At 38.6% G+C, this 20,941-nt stretch overlaps 1 protein-coding gene across 22 annotated transcripts in view; it reads left to right on the top strand.

Annotated features, from left to right (window-relative positions):
* DST (dystonin) overlaps positions 1 to 20,941 on the top strand; it is a 486,590-nt gene that overhangs the window by 261,968 nt on the left and 203,681 nt on the right. For 21 of the 22 annotated variants that reach the window (XM_090034292.1, XM_090034349.1, XM_090034342.1 and 18 more), the window contains 20 exons: positions 132 to 251; positions 2,362 to 2,457; positions 2,542 to 2,669; positions 5,733 to 5,826; positions 6,163 to 6,317; positions 7,503 to 7,965; positions 8,072 to 8,200; positions 8,392 to 8,469; positions 8,556 to 8,717; positions 8,814 to 8,918; positions 10,448 to 10,543; positions 12,877 to 13,002; positions 13,393 to 13,545; positions 13,803 to 13,957; positions 14,164 to 14,290; positions 15,080 to 15,263; positions 16,192 to 16,349; positions 16,659 to 16,837; positions 17,078 to 17,216; positions 18,801 to 18,994. In XM_090034292.1, coding sequence (XP_089890418.1) covers positions 132 to 251; positions 2,362 to 2,457; positions 2,542 to 2,669; positions 5,733 to 5,826; positions 6,163 to 6,317; positions 7,503 to 7,965; positions 8,072 to 8,200; positions 8,392 to 8,469; positions 8,556 to 8,717; positions 8,814 to 8,918; positions 10,448 to 10,543; positions 12,877 to 13,002; positions 13,393 to 13,545; positions 13,803 to 13,957; positions 14,164 to 14,290; positions 15,080 to 15,263; positions 16,192 to 16,349; positions 16,659 to 16,837; positions 17,078 to 17,216; positions 18,801 to 18,994 — 3,041 coding nt within the window. Of the gene's footprint in view, positions 1 to 131; positions 252 to 2,361; positions 2,458 to 2,541; positions 2,670 to 5,344; positions 5,619 to 5,732; positions 5,827 to 6,162; positions 6,318 to 7,502; positions 7,966 to 8,071; positions 8,201 to 8,391; positions 8,470 to 8,555; positions 8,718 to 8,813; positions 8,919 to 10,447; positions 10,544 to 12,876; positions 13,003 to 13,392; positions 13,546 to 13,802; positions 13,958 to 14,163; positions 14,291 to 15,079; positions 15,264 to 16,191; positions 16,350 to 16,658; positions 16,838 to 17,077; positions 17,217 to 18,800; positions 18,995 to 20,941 lie in introns of those variants that run through there. The other variant, XM_090034300.1, reaches the window with a different exon arrangement.

Genomic DNA, 20,941 nt, shown 5'->3' with positions numbered 1-20,941 from the left:
CCTCTGGGGTGGGCTGTTTTACTAGGCATAGGAATTTATTTTGCATCGTGAGGCTTCAAAATGAATAGCAAAAATTATGAAGCTGTATGTTTATTTTCTTCTCATCTCTTAATTGTGATGTGCTTTACTAGGATGTTGAAGTTAAGTGGGTTGAATACCAGAATATGGTGAACTACCTCATCCAGTGGATCAGGCACCATGTCACGATAATGTCTGACAGAACTTTTCCAAACAATCCTGTAGAACTGAAGGTGAGGCCTGGCATAATGAACTAAATGTGTTATTCCTGCTTTTTTTGAAAGATAATGAGTCAAGTGAAGAATCAGTGATGATACGCATTTCCATGATTTCTGTTCTTAATTTCAAGGTGAACCTGTAGAGTTACTAGTGCTAAGTTTGGGGTGACATGCTTGGGCTCTGTGAAAATTATTCATAGGTCTTCAGATATTTCGTTAAAAGATGTATTCAACTTTTTTGAGATTTTCTGATCATCTTGTGGTTCCCTTATGCACTGATACTAAGGTGTGATGAGATCTGGTCCACAATCTCAACAGTTGCACCTACTGCCAGGCAGGGTGCATGGTAGTCCAGTTGTGCCTTACTTGGAAGACCAGGTGGAGTCTGGGCTCGTGATCCTAGGCTCCCACTGTATTAGCAACTTGAAAGCTAGGTGTCCACAATCAACTGATTGTCAGTTGGAGACTGGGCCTGAACTAGGATCTAGAACTGGCCCCAGCCCAGTCCCCAGCCCCAGCCAACAATCATTTGATTGTCAAAACCCCAGCCAGGAGGCATGTGCTTGTTTTATAGGTCTCAGAGCACGGGTCCCCACGGTTGGGCTGCCACAGCTACGTAACACACATGATTGTATCAGCCGCAGTACACAGGCACCCTGGGATGAGTACAAAGTATGTATGCTGCTCAGCTGAGTGGCAAATGTGTTTTTAGTGGTTCTGGTGCATCAGACTGGGCTTCCACTGGTCCCCAAGCACTGGGATGGGGAGAAAACCAGGTGTGCTGCCTAGCTGGGAGGCACATGTTGCTTTAATGGTCCTAGTGCATAGGGACTGGATCAGGCTGCTGCCACCCGATCTCCAGGCTCCTGTATGCTGGGATGAATACAGACTGCACGTGCTGTCCAGCCAGGCAGCACACATGGTTTTACTGGTCCTGGGATAACTAAAGTGTTATGCCAAGCTGGGTGGCACCTGTGGTTTTTACCAGTCCGAGAACATGGGGATCCTGAGACTTGGCTGCCACAACTGAATTCTGAAGTCCCCATGAGCCTGGATGAGTTAAGTGTGGTCTTCACTGGTCTTGGTGCATGGGGACCCTGGGATTAAGGAGGTTCTCCCTGATCTTGGGGTCCCATTTCTCGGGTCTCTAAAGAACTGTGTGTGCAGCTGGGCTGCATGCGTGGTTTTCTGACATCCCTAGTACATGGAGACCTCAGGATCAGGGAGATGTTCCTTTACCCCTGAGTTTGTGGGTGCCAGGAATGTCAGAATACCATGTGCACAGCCCAGCTGCATACAGGGTTTTTAAAGGTCTGTGGTCCAGTGAGCCTGATGTTGGTGAGATGTTCCCTGATGTCAAGCTCACTGTGTCACACATCTGCCTCTGAGGGTTGGGCAGGGGTCCAGGATCTAGGGACTGTCTCTGCGCCCAAATGAATTGGGTAGGGGACAGTGGTGTCCCAGATCTTGGGGTTGCTCCATGCTAGATCCTGACACTCAGCTGAGTGTTGGGATCTGGCTTAGACCAGCCCCAACTGGTTGTACATTCAATTTAAGGCATAATATAAATTAGCCATGAAGTTGTCACACCTTGTTTGTGAAATAGCTTTGGCTTGCTTATTGTATTATCACACCTTAAACTGACTTGAGTGTGTGGCTGAACCTATTAATTGGATTTTAAAAACAGCATGTGTCAGGAGCCTGGAACAAATAAGGTATTAAAATGTTCTAGCTTCTATGTAGAGACCTGAAGAAAAATGTCTTACATTCAGAAGCTTGTCTAATTCTCCCATCTATGAAGTTGGTCCAATAAAGGATATTACTCTAAGAAATCCTTGCCTCTGTAAATATCATCCTTTTGCGCAAATACATCAGTACAGGGGGAGTCACTTGCAGGCAGATGGTGGCCAGGTTGAAGACCATTTGAAAATACTGTCTTTATTCTGCTCAAAATTCTAGAAATACTTTGCTAGCATATACCAAGGACAAGCAGATTGTGTAAAGGTAGTCTTCAAGATAACAGTATAAGAACTGAAACCTATTATGCATAGTAGAATGTGGTCTGATACTAGTAAAAGGTGCTGTTTCAGGAAGTAGATAGTAATCCTTACTTATTTTTCCCTAGGCACTTTATAATCAATACCTACAGTTTAAAGAAACAGAAATTCCACCAAAGGAGATAGATAAATCCAAAATTAAACGTCTGTATAAACTGCTGGAGGTAAGCTGTGCTTCTTGTACATTAGCACATTGAAATTTCCTAGTTTTTGGTTTATGTTAAGCAGAGATTATATGTTTTTTAAAGGTCTGGATAGAATTTGGACGCATCAAACTCCCTCAAGGCTACCATCCAAATGACATAGAAAAAGAATGGGGAAAACTAATTATTGGTATGCTGGAAAGAGAGAAAACCCTTCGACCTGAAGTAGAGAGGTATGCTAGTGAATGCGTGATTGGAGTGAGCTTTTTTCCCTGATGCTTTGCTTTCTGTTGTTACTTGCTGATGTCTTTTCCATGATAAAATTCACATCGTTGTTTTAGATTGAAGATTTCTCACTGTTTGGTTTTTTTCCCTGTTTTGGGCTTGAAGGTCTTTAATTGACTTATTATTTTAGGTCCCCATGAAATAGTAGGAGTGGTGTCCACAATCTGTAATGGATAAGTATGTAAACCTCAAATCAGCAAAACACCTAACCACATATATAGCATTAATTATGTTCTTTCCTTTCTTGTGCAGAGGGCCAGGATAGGGCATATGCACCACTTGATTTGAGTTAAGCCATATTCTGCATAGACTGTGTATTTCCAGCCTACAGGCTGGGGTAATTTCACATGAGATGGTCTGAGATCTCATTTTTGCGCTATTAAAACTATAATGTTCTCAGGAATTTAAAGCATCTAAACATGCAAAGCACATGAAGGCAATCCATCATAGGTCACCGTATTTGACATGATATTTTTTCCAACATGATTGTTCGATTCTCTTCACACTGGACCTTGTCTTGGGACAGTTCTGTTTTGTATGTACAATTTTGGTACAAACAAAAGCCATTACAGAAAAAAGTGTTATCTGACCACTTGCCTGACCATTTATTTGGTCTAGAACCTGTTAAGATTTTAAGCTAAAAGTATTGAAGTGTTTGCATAGTCATCCACACTGACTTCTCTGCAAGAGGTAGGTTCTAGTGGCAAAAGAAGACCTGAAGGCCGCTGTTATTAATAGAAGGAAGTATCATGGGGGCAGCCAAGCGAGCAAGGATAAGGTGCCTGAGACTGCTTATTCAGAGTATCCTCACTGTAGTTTTTGCTGGAGGGGTTTCTATAGAGTTGAATGTCTGCACTGAATAGGTAGAGAAGCAAGAAGGAAGGCAGTGGTGGAAACACAACAGGCAAGGTCTTGCATGTTAGGACAGATTCACCATCAAGGGGCAAAGCTAGCACCCCCATTTGGAAGGTATGAAATCGGGCCATAATTATAGCTACAGAATGCTGGGCTGTATTTATCGCAAATAAGTGTATATGTAATTATGTAATTATGTTTTAAATTTTTTTGTCCATATAAGCATAAACATCCATCCACCTATGGTTCTCCACATATATTTACATTTACATGATAAACATAAAACAGTTGAGTTGCTAGATAGTCACTGCATGATGAAGAGGAAAATGAATAAATCTGAGCAACATTGGAAATTAGTAATAAAATTAATGGTAGATGTGAAATCAGTAGTTTATTCCATCTTAAACTGAAAACTAGTGCACCCGTGCATGTTGCTGTTGCTGCACTGGTACAGAGATAGATTGCTTCAGCCTGAGCCTTCAAAATGGAATTTGACTGTGACAAAAATGAGAGGGTAGGGTGATACATGGAGATAAAAAAATGTTAAAACTCTGCCTCTTAGCCTGGTAAATCCCAAGAAGACATCAGTACATATGGTAACTAGTGGTCAGAGACTGAGATCCAAATTAATATTAGGTGGGTGAGGAAAGGACTACCTTGGTGTTCCTGCTTGCCTGGCTTATAGGAGCTGAAACTGTCAGAATGAGTTCACTGAACCTCTTCAGAGGCAGTCTGGGCTCTTTACATCCTTAAAGAAACAGTCCTGAAACATGGATGCAGTTCTGTAGTGTGCTGTAAGTGGACTGAAGGGCCAGAAAAAAGTAGTTAGAAATGAGAAGCAAAATTAAAAATCAAATTATGTAGAAAACTAAAAGAAAAGTTGATTTTGCCATATTTGTCCTGGGTTCAAAAGAGAATAATCAGTGGTTCTTAACTTTTTGAGACTCAGGGCAGCCCCTTGGAAAATGCCAGGTCTTAGTTTTCACTTTTTTTTTTTGACTACACACACACAAAAAATTGTTCTGTTGCAAAGAACTTAGAAGGAGCACAACAGCTCAGGATTTTTTTTTAAACCATGGATTCTTATTTGAAATCACTGGGTTTATCTTATGAATCATGTTTTCATATCTAATACATTTTTTGGCACTTTGCAACACCTGTAAAAGGATCTCAAGGCACCCAGTACAGAACTGCGGTAGAGAGCTGTCAGCTCTGAAAACTGGAAAAATCAAAGTGTCGTTTCCAGAATTACAGGCTGTTACGATTAAAATAAACATGATTTAAGATGTAGTGGATGTATGATAGTGGAGTTGTAAAATATACATGAGTCCTACTTTAACTAGGTAAAAACTTGACTGACTACTGTGTTACTCCAGTTTTATGTTGGTACAGCTTTATTTGAAATTAGGAAAGGCATCTTACTTGAATCTGAAGTAACTCAATGGGGAGCAGAGTCTCTCCCTTTGTTTCTTTTAGTATATCTTTTCAATGAAAGGGGCCATAGTATGCTATGGAAAGTTTAATTTCCCCTTTAGTTTGTTGAAATTGAGTGATACTTAAATCAAATATTTGGTGTGTCTGCTTCCAAGTGCTGCCCTTGTCTTAGTCTGTACTTGTAGAGCTTTAATGTAAGGCAGGAAAGCCAAACCCAAAAAAGCATACATAGCCCTAGGCAAAATCCTTTGAAGACATATTGGAATATTAATTGCAGGGTGCTGAATATGCATGTTGGAGCCTATTTAGACAAGGAATGTTGGGTGTTTCAAAAGACAGTAGGGAGATTTCATTACTGGAAGCTGTACATTTTTGCAGTTTTACCTTTTTAATTTTTTTAGTAAACATAAATGGGTAAAGAGCCAGTTCTTTTAGTTAAAAATGAATAGCAGTACTTACGGCTACCATAGCAGTGATTCCTTGTTTAGCAACAGTACTAGTGCTAGAACCAGCATTGACTCCAACGAGAATTTTCTTTCTGTTAATTGTGGTCCAACACTGATTAATTCTTGTATAAGCTTTAGCAATGGTACCTTAGAAGGATCTAGGTAAGCTGGCATAATATTGGTGTTTTTATGCAAGAACTTTTTCCCTTTTGTTATTCCACATGTATAGCAGGTACCATTGATATTTTTTTTTCAAAAGGCTCTTTTGTATTTTAGATTGGAAATGCTGCAGCAAATTGCAAACAGAATTCAACGGGACAGCCTGGGCTGTGAAGACAAACTGATACTTGCTCGGAACGCTCTGCAGTCTGTAAGTCAGTCATTGATTCTGTTCTGGGTGTGGCTGTGAGCTTTTCTTTTTGCACTGAAATCTTTACAGTTTTTAAAACTTTAATTTCATAGCATTTAATCTGACTCCGTCATTACTAACTTTTCCCATATTATTTCCTTTTGTTTAACATTTCTGTAAAAGAATGTGATATGTTGCATAGAAGTATTTTTTCCAGGTTACCATCAAGTACTTGTTTTAAACTTATTTAAGAGTAAAAAAAAAAAACTGTAGAGGAAAAGTCAGATTTCTTACAGAGTATTTCTCCTCTGTTTGGATGCAGAATTTAATTGCCATTTTTATCCTTCAAATACATAGGATACCAAGCGATTAGAATCAGGGCTACAGTTCCAAAATGAAGCAGAGATAGCTGGGTACCTACTTGAATGTGAGAATCTTTTGCGCCAACAAGTGATTGATGCTCAAATTCTTATTGATGGAAGATATTATCAGGCAGATCAGCTTGTTCAGAGGTAAGTTTTACATTTGAAATACATGCAGTTATCTACATAGTAGGGCCAGAGTGTTACTGTATCTGTGATTGTCCAGGAAATATATGAAAAGCAAGGATTTTTTGTGGTGTCTTTTATTGGACCAACAGTATAGTTAGTGAATCTTGTTAGACCAGCTTCCGGGTACAAAGTGCCCCTTTGTGCCCAAAGGATTGTCCAGTGTCTCTCCCAACTCTACAACTGGTCCAGTAAAAGACATCACCAAAAAACAAAACAAAGCAAAAAAACCCAAAAAACAAAAAACCAAGAAGAAGATGTTTTCAAAGTGGGCCTAGTGTTAAGCAACTAATTGGGTACATAAATGAAAGTCACTAGATTTTCAGACATTTGAGTATCCACTGATTTTGTTATAATCAGTGAAAATGAGGTCACTGATCTAAGTCCTTTTCAGCATTTCACTTTATTACACATCCAGTTTTGAAAACTACAGCGTTATTTTATTGATCTTAAACTTGTCACCTTTTTAAACTTGCCAATTTTGGTTTGTGTCAGTAGAGATAAGATTTATGGCAATAGCTGAGGTATATCTTTAGAAGCAGAAGATCAGGCAAGTAGCAGTTATCACAAACACACATCATAGCTGTACAGTGTTATTTTATGGGAAAAAATAGGACAGGACCCCAGAGTCTGTCATGTGTAATTCTGGATCTGAGGAGGGGAGGGTCAAGCATGTGATAACTGCTTTGGTACTGAGCTGTAAACAGCTCTCTACAACCAGTTAATCCACCCTAACATGTAGTATCCTGTATGCAAGATTTATGTTTGTCTAATTGAGCTTGGTTGTGTATCTGATACATGCCACTGCCTGTATCATGTTGGCTTTCTGAGGTATTGCCAAGAATGTGTCCATACCAACTATGCACGTTAGCCATGCATGTATGTATATGGTAACATGTTACATGCAAAGTTATTATTAGAGATCTTTACCAGATAAAATCAATGTGCTAATATGAATCTTATGTAGAAACTGTTGTAATAGTGAGTATAAAACTGAAGAACAAATAGGGTAAATTTTTGTTCAACTAGAATGCCTTATAGGTACAAGATAAATTATAATTCTGTAGATCACTTCAGCATAAAATGCTTTCACACACCTTCAGTGTTATTATTTGGGTTTTTTATGAAGTAAATGTAATTTCTTTTTAGGGTTGCAAAACTTCGTGATGATCTTATGGCCTTAAGGACGGAATGTTCTTCAATATACAGCAAGGGCCGTATGCTGACAACAGAACAGACAAAGCTGATGATATCTGGAATAACACAAAGTTTAAACTCAGGATTTGCACCAAACTTAACCCCTGATTTGAACTCTGGAATAACCCAGAGTTTAACACCTACTTTGACTTCTTCCAGTCTGACATCAGGCCTCTCCTCAGGTCTTACTTCAAGATTGACTCCAGCAATAACTCCAGCTTACACGCCAGGCATTCCACCAAGGTTAATTCAAAGTTATGCCCCGGGAGTAGACACGGGTACCTTGCAAACACTCAAACTGATGCAGATCCGAAAGCCTCTCATGAAATCAGCTTTTGTTGGTCAAAATTTAACAGAAGAAGAAATCAACATGAAATTTGTCCAGGACCTCTTGAACTGGGTAGATGAAATGCAGGTAAAAGACCTTCTGCAAAAGCTCTCAGTCCAACTCTAGCAATTTTGTCTACTTACTGACGGTGTAAGATTATCTTTTCTATTCTATTAATTCTTCTCTTTATAAGGTGCAACTCGATCGGGCAGAATGGGGTTCAGATTTGCCAAGCGTTGAAAGCCATTTAGAAAATCACAAAAATGTTCATAGAGCTATTGAAGAATTTGAATCTAGCCTTAAAGAAGCTAAAATCAGTGAGGTACAGTACTGAATTTTTTATTTCCTAAGGCTACTTTTTTATTGCATTACTCACAAGGCAATAATGGGTTATATATCTTGGAGTTCAAAAACTTTCTTTAGTGAAAAACAGAAGCTTTGTATTATCTGAGAATAATTTCTTAACGTAACTCATTTTTGTTATTGTCTTTTGACCTCATGTACGCTACACAGATCCAAATGACTGCACCTCTTAAACTGAGTTATGCTGAAAAATTGCACAAACTGGAGAGCCAGTATGCAAAACTCCTGGTAAGATTTTTATACCTCTTTCATGTTCAACTGCTAATTGTGTCATTCTGATAATTAGAACAATTTATTTATTTATTTATTTTAAGAACACATCAAGAAATCAGGAAAGGCATCTTGATACTCTTCACAATTTTGTGTCCCGTGCCACTAGAGAGCTTATATGGCTGAATGAAAAGGAGGAGGAAGAGGTTGCTTATGACTGGAGCGATAGAAACTCCAATATATCACGAAAAAAGGAGTACCACGCAGTAAGCATTACAAATATAATCCAAAAGGAAATAAATGAGATACCTTAAGTGATTCAACACATTTCTAAAATATTTATTTCTTTTGATTTGAAAAAGGAGTTAATGAGAGAACTTGATCAAAAAGAAGAAGTTATTAAATCTGTTCAGGAAATAGCAGAGCAGCTTCTCTTGGAAAATCATCCTGCAAGGCTAACTATTGAGGTACGTTAGTACATACAGCACACAAACCAGAACACCATAGCCTAATTTAACAATAGTTCTTGAGATTTTCTTTCTTTTAAAAACAAAATGATTTTCTGTGCCTCTGGTTTAACTCTGCTTCACTTCATGTATGCTGATATTATTTATATATAGCTGTGAACAATTTCTGGAGTATTATGGAAGTTTTACTTAAGCAAAACTCTCATTGAAGCTAAGATTTACCAAATTGGTCTATTCAGCTGTATCTTGCAACTTCCATTGATGTTAATGTTAGTACAAACTGAAGGAATAAAATGGCTTTTTCTATTTTTCCTCTCCCTTTATATTGGAAAAGTCCTCCTGAGAGCAGTTCTAATCACAGATATTTTATTCTATTGCTTCCTTTTAAGGTTCAAGTTTTAGTTTTGTGACATTATTGTCAGTAAATTAAAGAACGTGTTTGGACATTGGCCTGTAATAAAGTAGTTTGATTTATCTTGACTTGAAACTGTGTAGAAAGTAATCTGTTTACATGAAAAAATGTTGTAGCTACCATAGAAGCTTTACAAGTTTCCAACAGAGAGTGTCAGATCATTTTCACTGCAGATATTCAAGTCGAATAAACAGTCAGGTAGTAATACAGGAGAAACAATAAAAACTGTTATTATGTTGTAGAATGAACTTAAGTAGTCAAGGAAATTACCAACATTCTGGGAAATTACCTGAATACCTGGATTTGATGATTCTTTAGTTTTATTCTCTTATAAATTGGAGGTAAATGAAGAGATGTACTTCCTGCCTTCCTTTGAACAGGCCATGGATGGATTTGTATGTAAATTTACATGCTTTACTAGCATATGTATTACTCCATATCAGAGTAATAAACAGTTATAGTACTAAAACAAACCCTAAAGTGAAAGGTTCATGTGTGAAACCGGTAGTTCTTAGGATACATACTACAGTTGCGTGTTTGAAATTGTTTTACATTCCTGCCTTCTGTGCAGGAAATAGGATTTCATAATATTTGTTTTCATATTACTTTGGAAAAACTATAGTGTATGGCTGCGCATTAATGGATTGAGCCAGTGTTTACTCAAGCAGTGGAAAGATTCCATTGACTTCAGTGGGGGTGAGGGATTTGCATGAGATTTTTGATTCATTTTGATACTCTTCACAATGTTTAGAGCACCCTCTGCTGGCAAATGTTTGGGTAATGTTGCAGAATGTTCTATTTGTATAAGCTTTAGTATAAACATTGTATAAGAAACATCATTCTAGAATGGCTAAATGTATTTAAAATATTATGCAAAAATATATGCATGTACATATTTAGAGATTTGGGTATATTTACTGTCCATTTTATGTGTCCATTTAGGGTCGCATTTTATGTTTGATTGTAGAATTCTGGCTATTTTGAATTCAACATTCTTTTTTTCTTGAGCAACGATGGCAGGAAACTTTGCTTATATTTATAATGTTGTTATTTTTTCCCTGTGCGCATATTTAATTTCTGCTTTTTCTCCTAAAATACCTCCTTTTTCTACTTAAAGGCTTATAGAGCTGCAATGCAGACACAGTGGAGTTGGATTTTACAGCTCTGCCACTGTGTTGAACAACATTTGAGAGAAAATGCTGCATATTTTGAGGTAAGTAAGTAAACCAGAAAAAATGGTAATACCTTAAAGCATGATTATATTTGGGGAAAAATGAATTGGGACTATTAATTACCATGTTTTCTGTCTTATATGATGCACTTTCCCCACAAAAGGAGGTCTGAAATTAAACTATAAGGCAGCAAAAATTTCTGTTGGTATAAGATTTAGTACAAACATTGTTTGTATAAGAGACATCATTGTATAATGGCTAAAATTATTTAAAATATTATGGAGGAATATATGTACATATGTATTAGAGATATAAATTCATAGTTTCATAGTTTTTAGGGTTGGAAGGGACCTGAACAGATCGTCAAATCCAACCCCCTGCCCTGGGCAGGAATGAGTGCTGGGATCATAATACCCCAGCCAGATATCTATCCAACCTCCTCTTGAAGACCCCCAAGGTAGGAGAGAGCACCACCTCTCTTGGGAGCCCATTCCAGAGCCTGGTAGCATTAACATTAAAGTAATGCCTCCTGATATCAAGCCTGAACCTGCTCTCAATCAATTTGTGGCCATTATTCCTTGTTATCCCAGGTGGTGCCTGGGGGAACAGAGCCTCACCTATTTTCTGCTGGTCCCCCTGGTGAGTTTATAGATGGCCACCAGATCACCTCTCAGTCTTCTCTTGTGGAGGTTGAATAGATTCAGGCCCTTTAGTCTATCTTTAGTCTGTCTTTGTAGCGCCTGGCCTGCTGCCCCCTGACCATGTGAGTGGCCCTCCTCTGGACCCTCTCAAGGTTAGGCACATCCCTCTTGAAGTGTAGTGCCCAGAACTGGACACAGTACTTGAACTGCAACCTGACCAGAGCCACATAGAGGGGGAACATCACCTCCCTGGACCTGCTTGTGATGCATCTGTAGATGCACGACAAGGTGCAGTTAGCCTTACTGACAGTTTCCTTGCACTGGTGGCTAATGTCCATCCTGGAGTCAGCAGTGACTCCAAGATCCCTTTCAGCCACTGTGCTGTTGAGAAGGGTGCTCCCCAGCCTATAGGTATGTTGCAGGTCCTTTCTCCCTAGATGCAGCACGTTGCACTTGTCTGCATTGAATTCCATTCTATTCTCATCTGCTCACCTCTGTAACCTGTCTAGATCTAGTTGGATTCTGTCCCGCCCCACCAGTGTGTCCACTTCTCCCCACATCTTTGTGTCATTAGCGAATTTGGACAGCGTGCTTTCCACACCCACCTCCAAGTCACTGATAAAGATGTTGAATAGCACAGGCCCAAAGACCGAGCCCTGGGAAACTCTACTGCCTACATCCTTCTGGGTCAAAAATGACTTGTCCACCACCACTCTCTGGGTGCGACCATCGAGCCAATTTACCACCCATTTGACTGTGTAGGCATCAACTACCATTTTCTCAGCTATTCTACAGGCTAGTATAGAATCTAGCTTGTGTGCCAGGGATACACAAACTGGAGCAGAATACTGAGGGGGAAAATCTACAGCTAAGGAGGACTATACGATTTTTTTTACAAAGTCACTTACAAAAGCAGTAAATGAGAATTTCATCATTAATGTATGTTGCAACTGGACTGCTTTGTTTGAGTTAACTGCAATTTGTTCTTCCTTTATGTTTAAAGTATATGGTGTGTTCTGTGTTTTGGGAAGTCTATTATCTAGTACAGAGTAAGAAGAATGGCAATGTAAATTGCCTTCAAAGCCACATCTGATCTGTACCCATTTAAATGACTAAAGGAGAAGCAGGTAGTTCTTTGGTTAGATGCGATATCTTTTATTAGACCAACTGAGTAGTTAGAAAACAGTTCTTAGCAAGCTTTCGGCCATAGTCACCTTTCTTCAGGCATAGGAAGTCTCTGCTGTTCTAAGACTCCAAGAAATGAGAGAAGCTAAAAGTGTGGCAGGATAAAAAATGACTACAGGAGAAGCAGATTTTCTCTAATCTAGACTTTGTTCACATCAGCATGCAGGCTACTTTATGCAGCTTTAATGTTTGTCTTATTACATTTCAAAAGCAAGTTATAGTTGTGAATTTCAGCAGTAGCAAGAATCACTATTCAAAAATCTTTGTTTCACATGAACAGTAAATAACTGAAGTCCAGATTTTGGGATCCTGATCTGTTTTCTGGTAGAATGTGAAGTAGTCTGTGATGTCGTAATTTGTATTTGCCTCTGAGATCAAAGGCAGGCATTTTAAACTGCAGGAACAAATTACTTTTAACCTCAATCATTCTAATCTACTGTAAAAATAGCTTAAGCACTATTTACTGCTTTTTTTAATAAACATTTTCAATAGCACTTTCAAAATCATATAGTCTTGTTTTAGTTTAACCAATATATATCTCATCTTAGTTTTTCAATGATGCAAAAGAGGCTATGGATTACTTAAAGAATTTAAAAGATGCCATACACCGAAAGTACAGTTGTGATCGGTCCAGTAGTCTGCACAGACTGGAAGATCTTGTTCAGGAGTCCATGGTAAGAATTCAAGAATCTTGTCAACCTAAGTTACAGTTAAACAAGATTTTTGTAAAGCATATCTTAATGTAAAAACAAAATTATATATAAACGTGGCCAACAAAAGGAACGTCATGTGGCAATAACATTTATTTCTACATTGTCTAATTAAAAAAGTTTATTCATTTGCTCTAGTTTACAGAATACTTTTCATAACTTCTAAACACATGCTTATTTATTTATTTACTTATTTTTCAATACTTGATAAGAAAGGAACTGATGACTTCATAAAGTCATTTCTGTTTGTGTGAACTGGTTTCTTTAAAAGACATGATAAAAAAAAGAAAAGTGTGAAGGAAGAGCAGAGTTCTCCCTACTTCTGGTTTTGTTCTTTTCTTAATTGGTATTTAGGAAGAAAAAGAACAACTCTTGCAGTACAAGAGCACAGTAGCAGGCCTTGTGGGGAAAGCAAAGGCAATCATTCAACTGAAGCCAAGGAATCCTGACTGTACACTCAAAACTTCCATCCCAATTAAAGCCATCTGTGACTACAGACAAATTGAGGTCAGAACCTTGAATTTCCTAAAATCAATTACAGCCGTGAGAAGACAGCTAAAGTTTCATTTACTTACATTTTCCTGGAAAACACAAGACCGTAAATATCTTCCAGCCTAGTAAACAGAACAAATGCCTGTGTTCTATATTGCAGTTCTTTTTTCTGTTGTGTGACTTGCTTTGTGACACCACTTACAAAGGTCCTTTGTAAGAGTAGTTTATAATGCCTTACATGTTACACAGTTCTGCTTTTCTGTTAAAACTAGATAACCATTTACAAAGATGATGAATGCATATTAGCAAGCAACTCCCATCGTGCTAAATGGAAAGTCATTAGTCCAAGTGGTAATGAGGCCATGGTTCCATCTGTGTGCTTTACAGTTCCTCCGCCCAACAAAGAAGCAATAGATACTGCAAACAGGTAAGGTGAAAACAGCTAAATGTGTACAGCTGTAAATATGTTTTAAAATAATGTTTTGTTTAGAGGAGGAGCATTTTTTTGAGTTCGGAGTAGAAGTGATGTTTCCTTTGTTTGTGTTGAAACAATGTATAGTTTTGCTGTTGTCTCCCTTTTCTATGTTAGCTTGTCTAACCTAATGTTAATCTTGTGTTTTTTGTTTGTTTCAGAATTGAACAACAGTTCCAGAATGTACTGACCCTTTGGCATGAATCGCATATAAATATGAAGAGTGTGGTTTCCTGGCACTACTTGACAAATGAAATTGAAACTATTCGAGCTGGCAATGTTGCCTCGGTAGGTATTACAGTAAACCAGGGGTAGGCAACGTTTTTTGGCCGGAGTGCTGAAAAAACCAGAATGTCTACCTCGGAAGGCACCGGAGTGCTGGCATGCCTGAAAAACAAAATTGCGAGGGGCATCAGCTCCATACTGGTGGGTGCACACACACCTCGGAGCGGATGGTGGGGATAGGGCCTGAGGCAGCACAGCCCTCCCGTTGTCTGCTCTGAGGTGCACATGCAGTTGCTGCCAGCACGGAGCTGATACTGGGGCTGTGGAACCTGGTGGAGCTGTTTGCAGCCTACCCGCTGCTTGCTGCAGCTGCCCAGAGCCCAGCCTGGCTACAAACAGCTGCACCGGGCTCCAGAGCCCAGTCATCAGCTCTGTGGTAGCAATGGGGGAGAGGCTGGGGTTGCGCTGCCTCAGGCCACTCCCCCACCGTCCTCTCCGAGGCACGCGTCCACCTGCCAGTATGGAACTAATGCCGAAGCCTGGAGCAGATGTTTGCAGCCTTCTGGCTGTGACTGGCCCAGGCTCTGGGTAGCTGCTGCCAACCACGCAGCCCTCTCTGCTCAATTTTATGGCCCTCGGAATTTCATCAGTCCAAGGGCCATAATATAACATTCTCTTATATTTCCTGAGGTGCAGTCCCTACTGAGCTGCTGCTTTTTTTTGTGTGGTTTGATGCTCTCCCAGCTGCACAAGTGTTACAATGACAAAATCTGGCCCAAACTGTGCTGACTTCAGCATATAAACCTATACCTGAAGAGTTTTACACTTATATTAGTCTCTAATCTATTTTAGATAAAGACAATGTTGCCAGGTGAACACCAGCAGGTTCTAAGCAATCTACAGTCCCGCTTCGATGACTTTGTAGAAGATAGCCAGGAGTCCAAAATTTTCACAAGCTCAGATGCAACACAACTGGAAAGGGAGGTTAATGTTTGCAAGCAGTATTATCAGGAGCTGCTTAAATCAGCAGAAAGAGGTAAGAGCAATTCCTTGAGAAATTTGATAAAGTCTTCTTAAAAGATGCTTTACGACATCTGATAAATCAGTGCCTGTTTTATTATGTTAGCACCACTAACATAATATGTTATATGTTAGCACACTAAGACTGTGAGAAGACCAGATAAATAAAGACCCATAATTAAGTTTTACTGTTACATTGTTCAAAAGATGGAGGGATTTTGGTTACTACTACTCCTGAAAAAATAATATAATCTATAGATTGCAGTTTATCATTTGGTCCAGCTTCCTTAATGTGGTAACTGAATGACTGAAATTAATCATGAGTATTCACTGAGCTCATAACAGAATTGGAAAAATATTGATGCTATAATACAAAAAATCTTACATATTCTTCCATAGGCTTGTAGAATACTACCCTCCAATATTTAAAAGCTATTTTTAAAAGATGAAAAGTTATGCTATGCTGTTAAGTAGTTATTGACTTAGAAGAATTCATTAGTATTTTGGAACTGATTTTGCTGCCATTATATTTTCTACAAGTAGTCAGAAAATATTTTACTGTTTCTCTGGAATAAAAGATAATAAGAAATAGCCATTAGAGCTTTGATACAGTATTATAATGAAATAATATGAATTCATAGTCATTATGTTCAGCAGTGTATTTGGAAAGAGGGATGATGATTGCTGAGACTGAGATTATCCATGTTATACATTTAAGTCTGGAAGTGCAACAAGATAATCTAGTAACAGCCAAGGACTAGGGGCCTGATCCAATTCCCATGAGAGTCAGTAGAATTATTCCTATTGACTTTTGGTGAGATTTGAACCAGTGCCTCAATATACTACAGGTCTTTTCAGGATTATAAAACGCGTTGTAAGAAGGGAGAAAAATGTGGTAAGTATCTGGATTTATTGGCTATGAAGTATCTTGTTTCCTTCAACAGAGGAGCAAGAGGAATCCATTTACAATCTGTACATCTCGGAAGTCAGAAATATCAGGCTGCGCTTGGAAAACTGTGAGGAACGGTTGATCAGACAGATTCGAACTCCACTGGAGAGGGATGATCTACATGAAAGTGTATTTAGGATTTCAGAGCAAGAGGTGAGTTTTTGGAAGTGTTGTTGATATTACAATGGGTAGCAGTTTTTAAAATTAATAGCTATAAATTAGGGTAAAAAACTAGTGCTGCTCAGAAGAGTGGAGAACATTAAGGGTCACATCCACAAAAGTATTTAGGCCTCTCAAGTCACCTTAAGAAGCATTTAGGAACATAAAATTATAACGCATGGATAATTTACTGTGGTAACTACCCCCGTGCACTCTTATCCTGAACTAAGTAAAAACTAATCCTCAGTAATTTTGCTTAATGGAGACTAAAAGCTACACTGTTATTCACCTTCTATTTTATAGAAGCTAAAGAAAGAGCTTGATCGACTCAAGGAAGATTTGGGTGTGATCACAGATAAATGTGAAGAGTTTTTTGGTCAAGCTGCTGGTTCACCTTCAGTTCCCACCTTGCGCTCTGAGCTCAATATCATCATTCAGAATATGAACCAAGTTTACTCTATGTCTTCCATTTACATAGATAAGTATGTAATTCACTAGCATTTATCAAGTTTTTGTTGTGTTCCTTCATATATTTCTTTTGTCCCAAGTGAAAGGAAACTGAAAAATGAATAAAGTTATAAATATGAATAATGCTAAACACAGGGACGAGAATGATCAAAACCATAACACTGTTAAGAGTTTTAGTTATTATGTGACACATACCAAGAATGAAAAATACAATAGTATAAATACTGTTGTTACAAGAGGTAACTATATTGCAGGTTGAAAACTGTAAATTTGGTGCTGAAAAACACGCAAGGAGCAGAAGCATTAGTAAAACTTTATGAAACAAAACTTTGTGAAGAAGAAGCAGTAACTGCTGACAAGAATAATATTGAGAATCTTATGGGTACATTAAAGGTAAGAGTTGGCTGATTCTTCTCAATAAATAAATCATAAAGTAACCTTATAAAAAATGATATTTCAGTTATAGCCATTTGGTTAGACTACGTAGCAGCAAAAGACTTCCTGTATAATTAGAGCAAACTATAGCTTTAAGATTGCCATGCTGGACACATTTGTATTTTTGGGGAAATTAAGATAAATGGAACATACATTCTATTCAAGAGGCTGATACAAATGTCACAGATTCACCTAGGTTACACATATCTGTACTTTGTATACATATATCATTCGGGTAATTTTAGTGTCAGCCATACATGTAACATGCAAAGTGAAACTGTTGCATCTCTTTTAATATCATTTTTCTATGCCAGGTGTTGGCAATTTATGGCCTATGGGGCAGATCTCATCCCTGGGGCAGGGGGGGCTTTGATGGCGGGGGGCTTTGCCTGGGCTACACCACAGCTAGGTGGCAGGGAGAAGCAGCAGCAGCAGTGATGGCCAGACCCTAGTATTGGCCCAAGTTGGGTCAATCCAGTCCATTGCCAAAACAATTGCCAACTGCTGCTGTATGTATTTGCCAACTGCTGCTGTATGCTGTATGTATCTTGGAATATTTGACGCTCCAAGAATTCAGCAGCAAGGGAAACATTTCTCTCTCTAGTGCTAGAAGATTCTACACAATATAAATGGTGGTTGCCCAAAAACTTTGCTAGTTGCATGGACACATATAACATTATTAAAATTTAAAATGCAGCCTAAAATGATTGGGACAGAGGTAGATTCTTGTTAAGCTGGAACAGTTTAGAAATATACCTGGAATATCAAGTGCTGTTTAAAACTAGTTCCCTGTGAACTGGTTCAGTGTTATGTATGGATGCCAACAGTGCTGACAGACGTGGAAAAAAAAGTGTTTTATCAGAAGCAGCAGTGCATTATTTTGACCTGTCTCTACAATGTCTGTGTAGATCAGGCACTTCAACAGGGCTTTTTGGCATTCAATCAGCTATTAGCTAAAAGCATGAAAAAAGCCCCACTAAAGTATATAGATCTATAAGTATCTACATAGATGTTGAGAAAGCCAGGTGCAGCTAATGCACTGCTTCTTGTGGGCATGTGCTAGCTTGGCACAGGAGCACGCCAAGTTTAAAGTAAAGCACCATTAATTAACCCATGTCTGCAAGCAGCTTAAGTGTCCTGAGACATGGCTATCTATGGTCAGCTGTCCAGACATACCACACTGCATTGCTCCCATGCACATGCTGCTGCAACTCATTGCTCTAGTATTAAGCTGTAACTCAACGCCCTCCCTCTCCTCCACCTTTTAATTTTTTAAAACTTTTTACCACTTTTTTTTAATCAATGGGCTGCTACTCACTGCTTTGTCAATAAAAGCTGTTTTTCTGACTGAAAGCTATGTCCTGCCTCCCTACTGTAGCCCCTCATCATTGTTCTGTTCAGTAGCTATTAATAGATCTATCATCTAATTCTAAGATAAAGGATAAAATAAAATAAATCAAAGATACATTGTCTGTCATCATAACAGTGGATTACGCAGAGAGTACTACAGTGTCAATTTATTTATAATTTATTACATACTAGCAATGGAGATCTGAAGTAGATGAGAAAAGAGAGGTATTCCATGCTTTGGAAGATGAACTACAGAAAGCGAAGGCAATCAGCGATCAGATGTTTAAAACACACAAGGAACGTGATCTGGATTTTGACTGGCATAAAGAGAAGGTTGATCAGCTAGCTGAGAGATGGCAGAATATTCATTCTCAGATTGAAAACCGGTATGTACTTTACATTTGTCTCTTTGATTATATGTTGTTGCTGGTGGGTAATATTGCTCAAATATATACACACATATACTACTAGCACCTATGCATAAGAAGAACTAACTCTGTAACTTAATACTTTCCCAACCCTCTGATCTGTTTAATTCTGTCAACCAAATGTTAATGAGAAATTAAAGCAAGACAAGAACATTGCAAACTAAATCTATTTTTAGAATCTATTTTAGTTTATAAACATAGACACCTTGGAAGAGAAGCAGCAAGAATGTTGTTTCCATAAAAACATGCCATCAGCAAACTTCCACATTTTCCTGATCTTTAAAGTGAATGAACAGAGTGCATACAGCAAACTTATAGTTATTTCTCTATTTAGCAAGAATAAATATATTTAAATGCCCCTTCCGCTAATTGCCAGAAACTAAAGGAATGATTGGTAAAACTTAGTTAAAAAGGCAGCCTAGTGAAGGGAAACAGCTTGAATGCCCAGATTCTTAGCCATAAAGGTAGCGGCTTCTGCAGACACATCATGTTAGAACCCATTCCCACAGTTCTTCATTTTGAGAGAACATACTCTTAGAGTGTCATTTTAGGGCTAAAATTAAAATGCAGCATATGCGGGTTATTGTTAACACATAGTGACTTCTAGTATAAATGTAACAGATTGTGGTGGTTGCATCTTGTAGCTGTAAACAGACTGCTTTCTGCAAATGTTCATCCTCCTGCTATCTAGCAGTTTGACAGTGATATTCATTATACAAAAATATTTATAAATATTGGCTCTGTTTATAGACACATTTTTCTATTTGCTGTCTTCCTTTTTTCTGTTGATGGTTATCTTATTGTTTGTTCATGTATAGGCATAAATATAAAACCTTAATATACACGTCTTTTTGTAGCATAACAAGGGTTTTAAACGGGGGAAGCAGCCTAGTCAGAAATCACTGCTTCCCCCAAAGTGTCCCACTACCCCTGGAAGCTACCTTGTTAAGTCTCTGGGCTCTATCTCTTGCTTGCTCTCTGTCACATGCAACCATGGAGTATTGTTAGAATGACTGAAAGCAGAGGAGATTCATAAGTATATTCAAACTAGAAGACTAAACATTATTAAGAGTAGGATTCAATATTGTTTTGAACTCCTTCATCCACACCTCTATGGTCTCTTTTATTGGTCTGTTTGAATGTTTCTTTGAAATACTGTGTTAAAACTACAGTAATGAAACTTAAGTACTCTGGTCACTTCATCTTTACTCTCAGGAAATAGCCCCAAAATAACTTCAATAGACTTAAAAAACCATAAGGTCTGAGAAGGGATTTTAGCTAAAAAAGGATAAATGGCTTCAGCTTCCAAAGACTTCACTTCACGCCCAACTTTTGCTAGACTTTCAGGGAACAGAGGATGTCATGTATTTTCCCCATGTGAATGTTTGGTCTTCAGTGGTCATTCAAAGAATCATGGCTTCACCTGGAGCTCACCACACCATACTTTGTGGAAGTATGCCACGAAGGCCTCTTTTCCTATATATATTTGGCACCTGACCCCTCATCTGCTTACCTTGTTAATGTGGAAAATATACATTATTTTTTCCAGGTCTGGGTCCGCCCTGAACATAAAAGCTTCTTGAAGGTTTAATCCGGGGTGGGCAAAATATGGCCTATGGGCAGGATCTGGTCTACCAGCCCATTCTATCTGGTTCATTGGGACCACTAAAAAATTTAGTAAATTAATATTTATCTGTCCCTGACTGTCAAAGATGGCAGAAGGCAGGGGCAATAGGACCCAGGGGAAGCTGCCAGGAGGACCAAGTGGCTGTAGAACTAAGGCTGGCCTGGCTCCACCCCTGCCTAGCAAAGGGTTCTGGCATGGGAACTAGGGGCTATTTCTGCCTCCCTACACTGGAGGGAAATTCACATAGGAAGGGGAAGGGGAGGCAGGGGAGGACCACA

Source organism: Crocodylus siamensis, chromosome 1, assembly GCF_052110815.1.
Source record: "Crocodylus siamensis isolate JL-2025a chromosome 1, ASM5211081v1, whole genome shotgun sequence".
Lineage (NCBI taxonomy): Eukaryota > Metazoa > Chordata > Crocodylia > Crocodylidae > Crocodylus > Crocodylus siamensis.
This window is presented reverse-complemented; position numbering and strand designations above follow the sequence as displayed.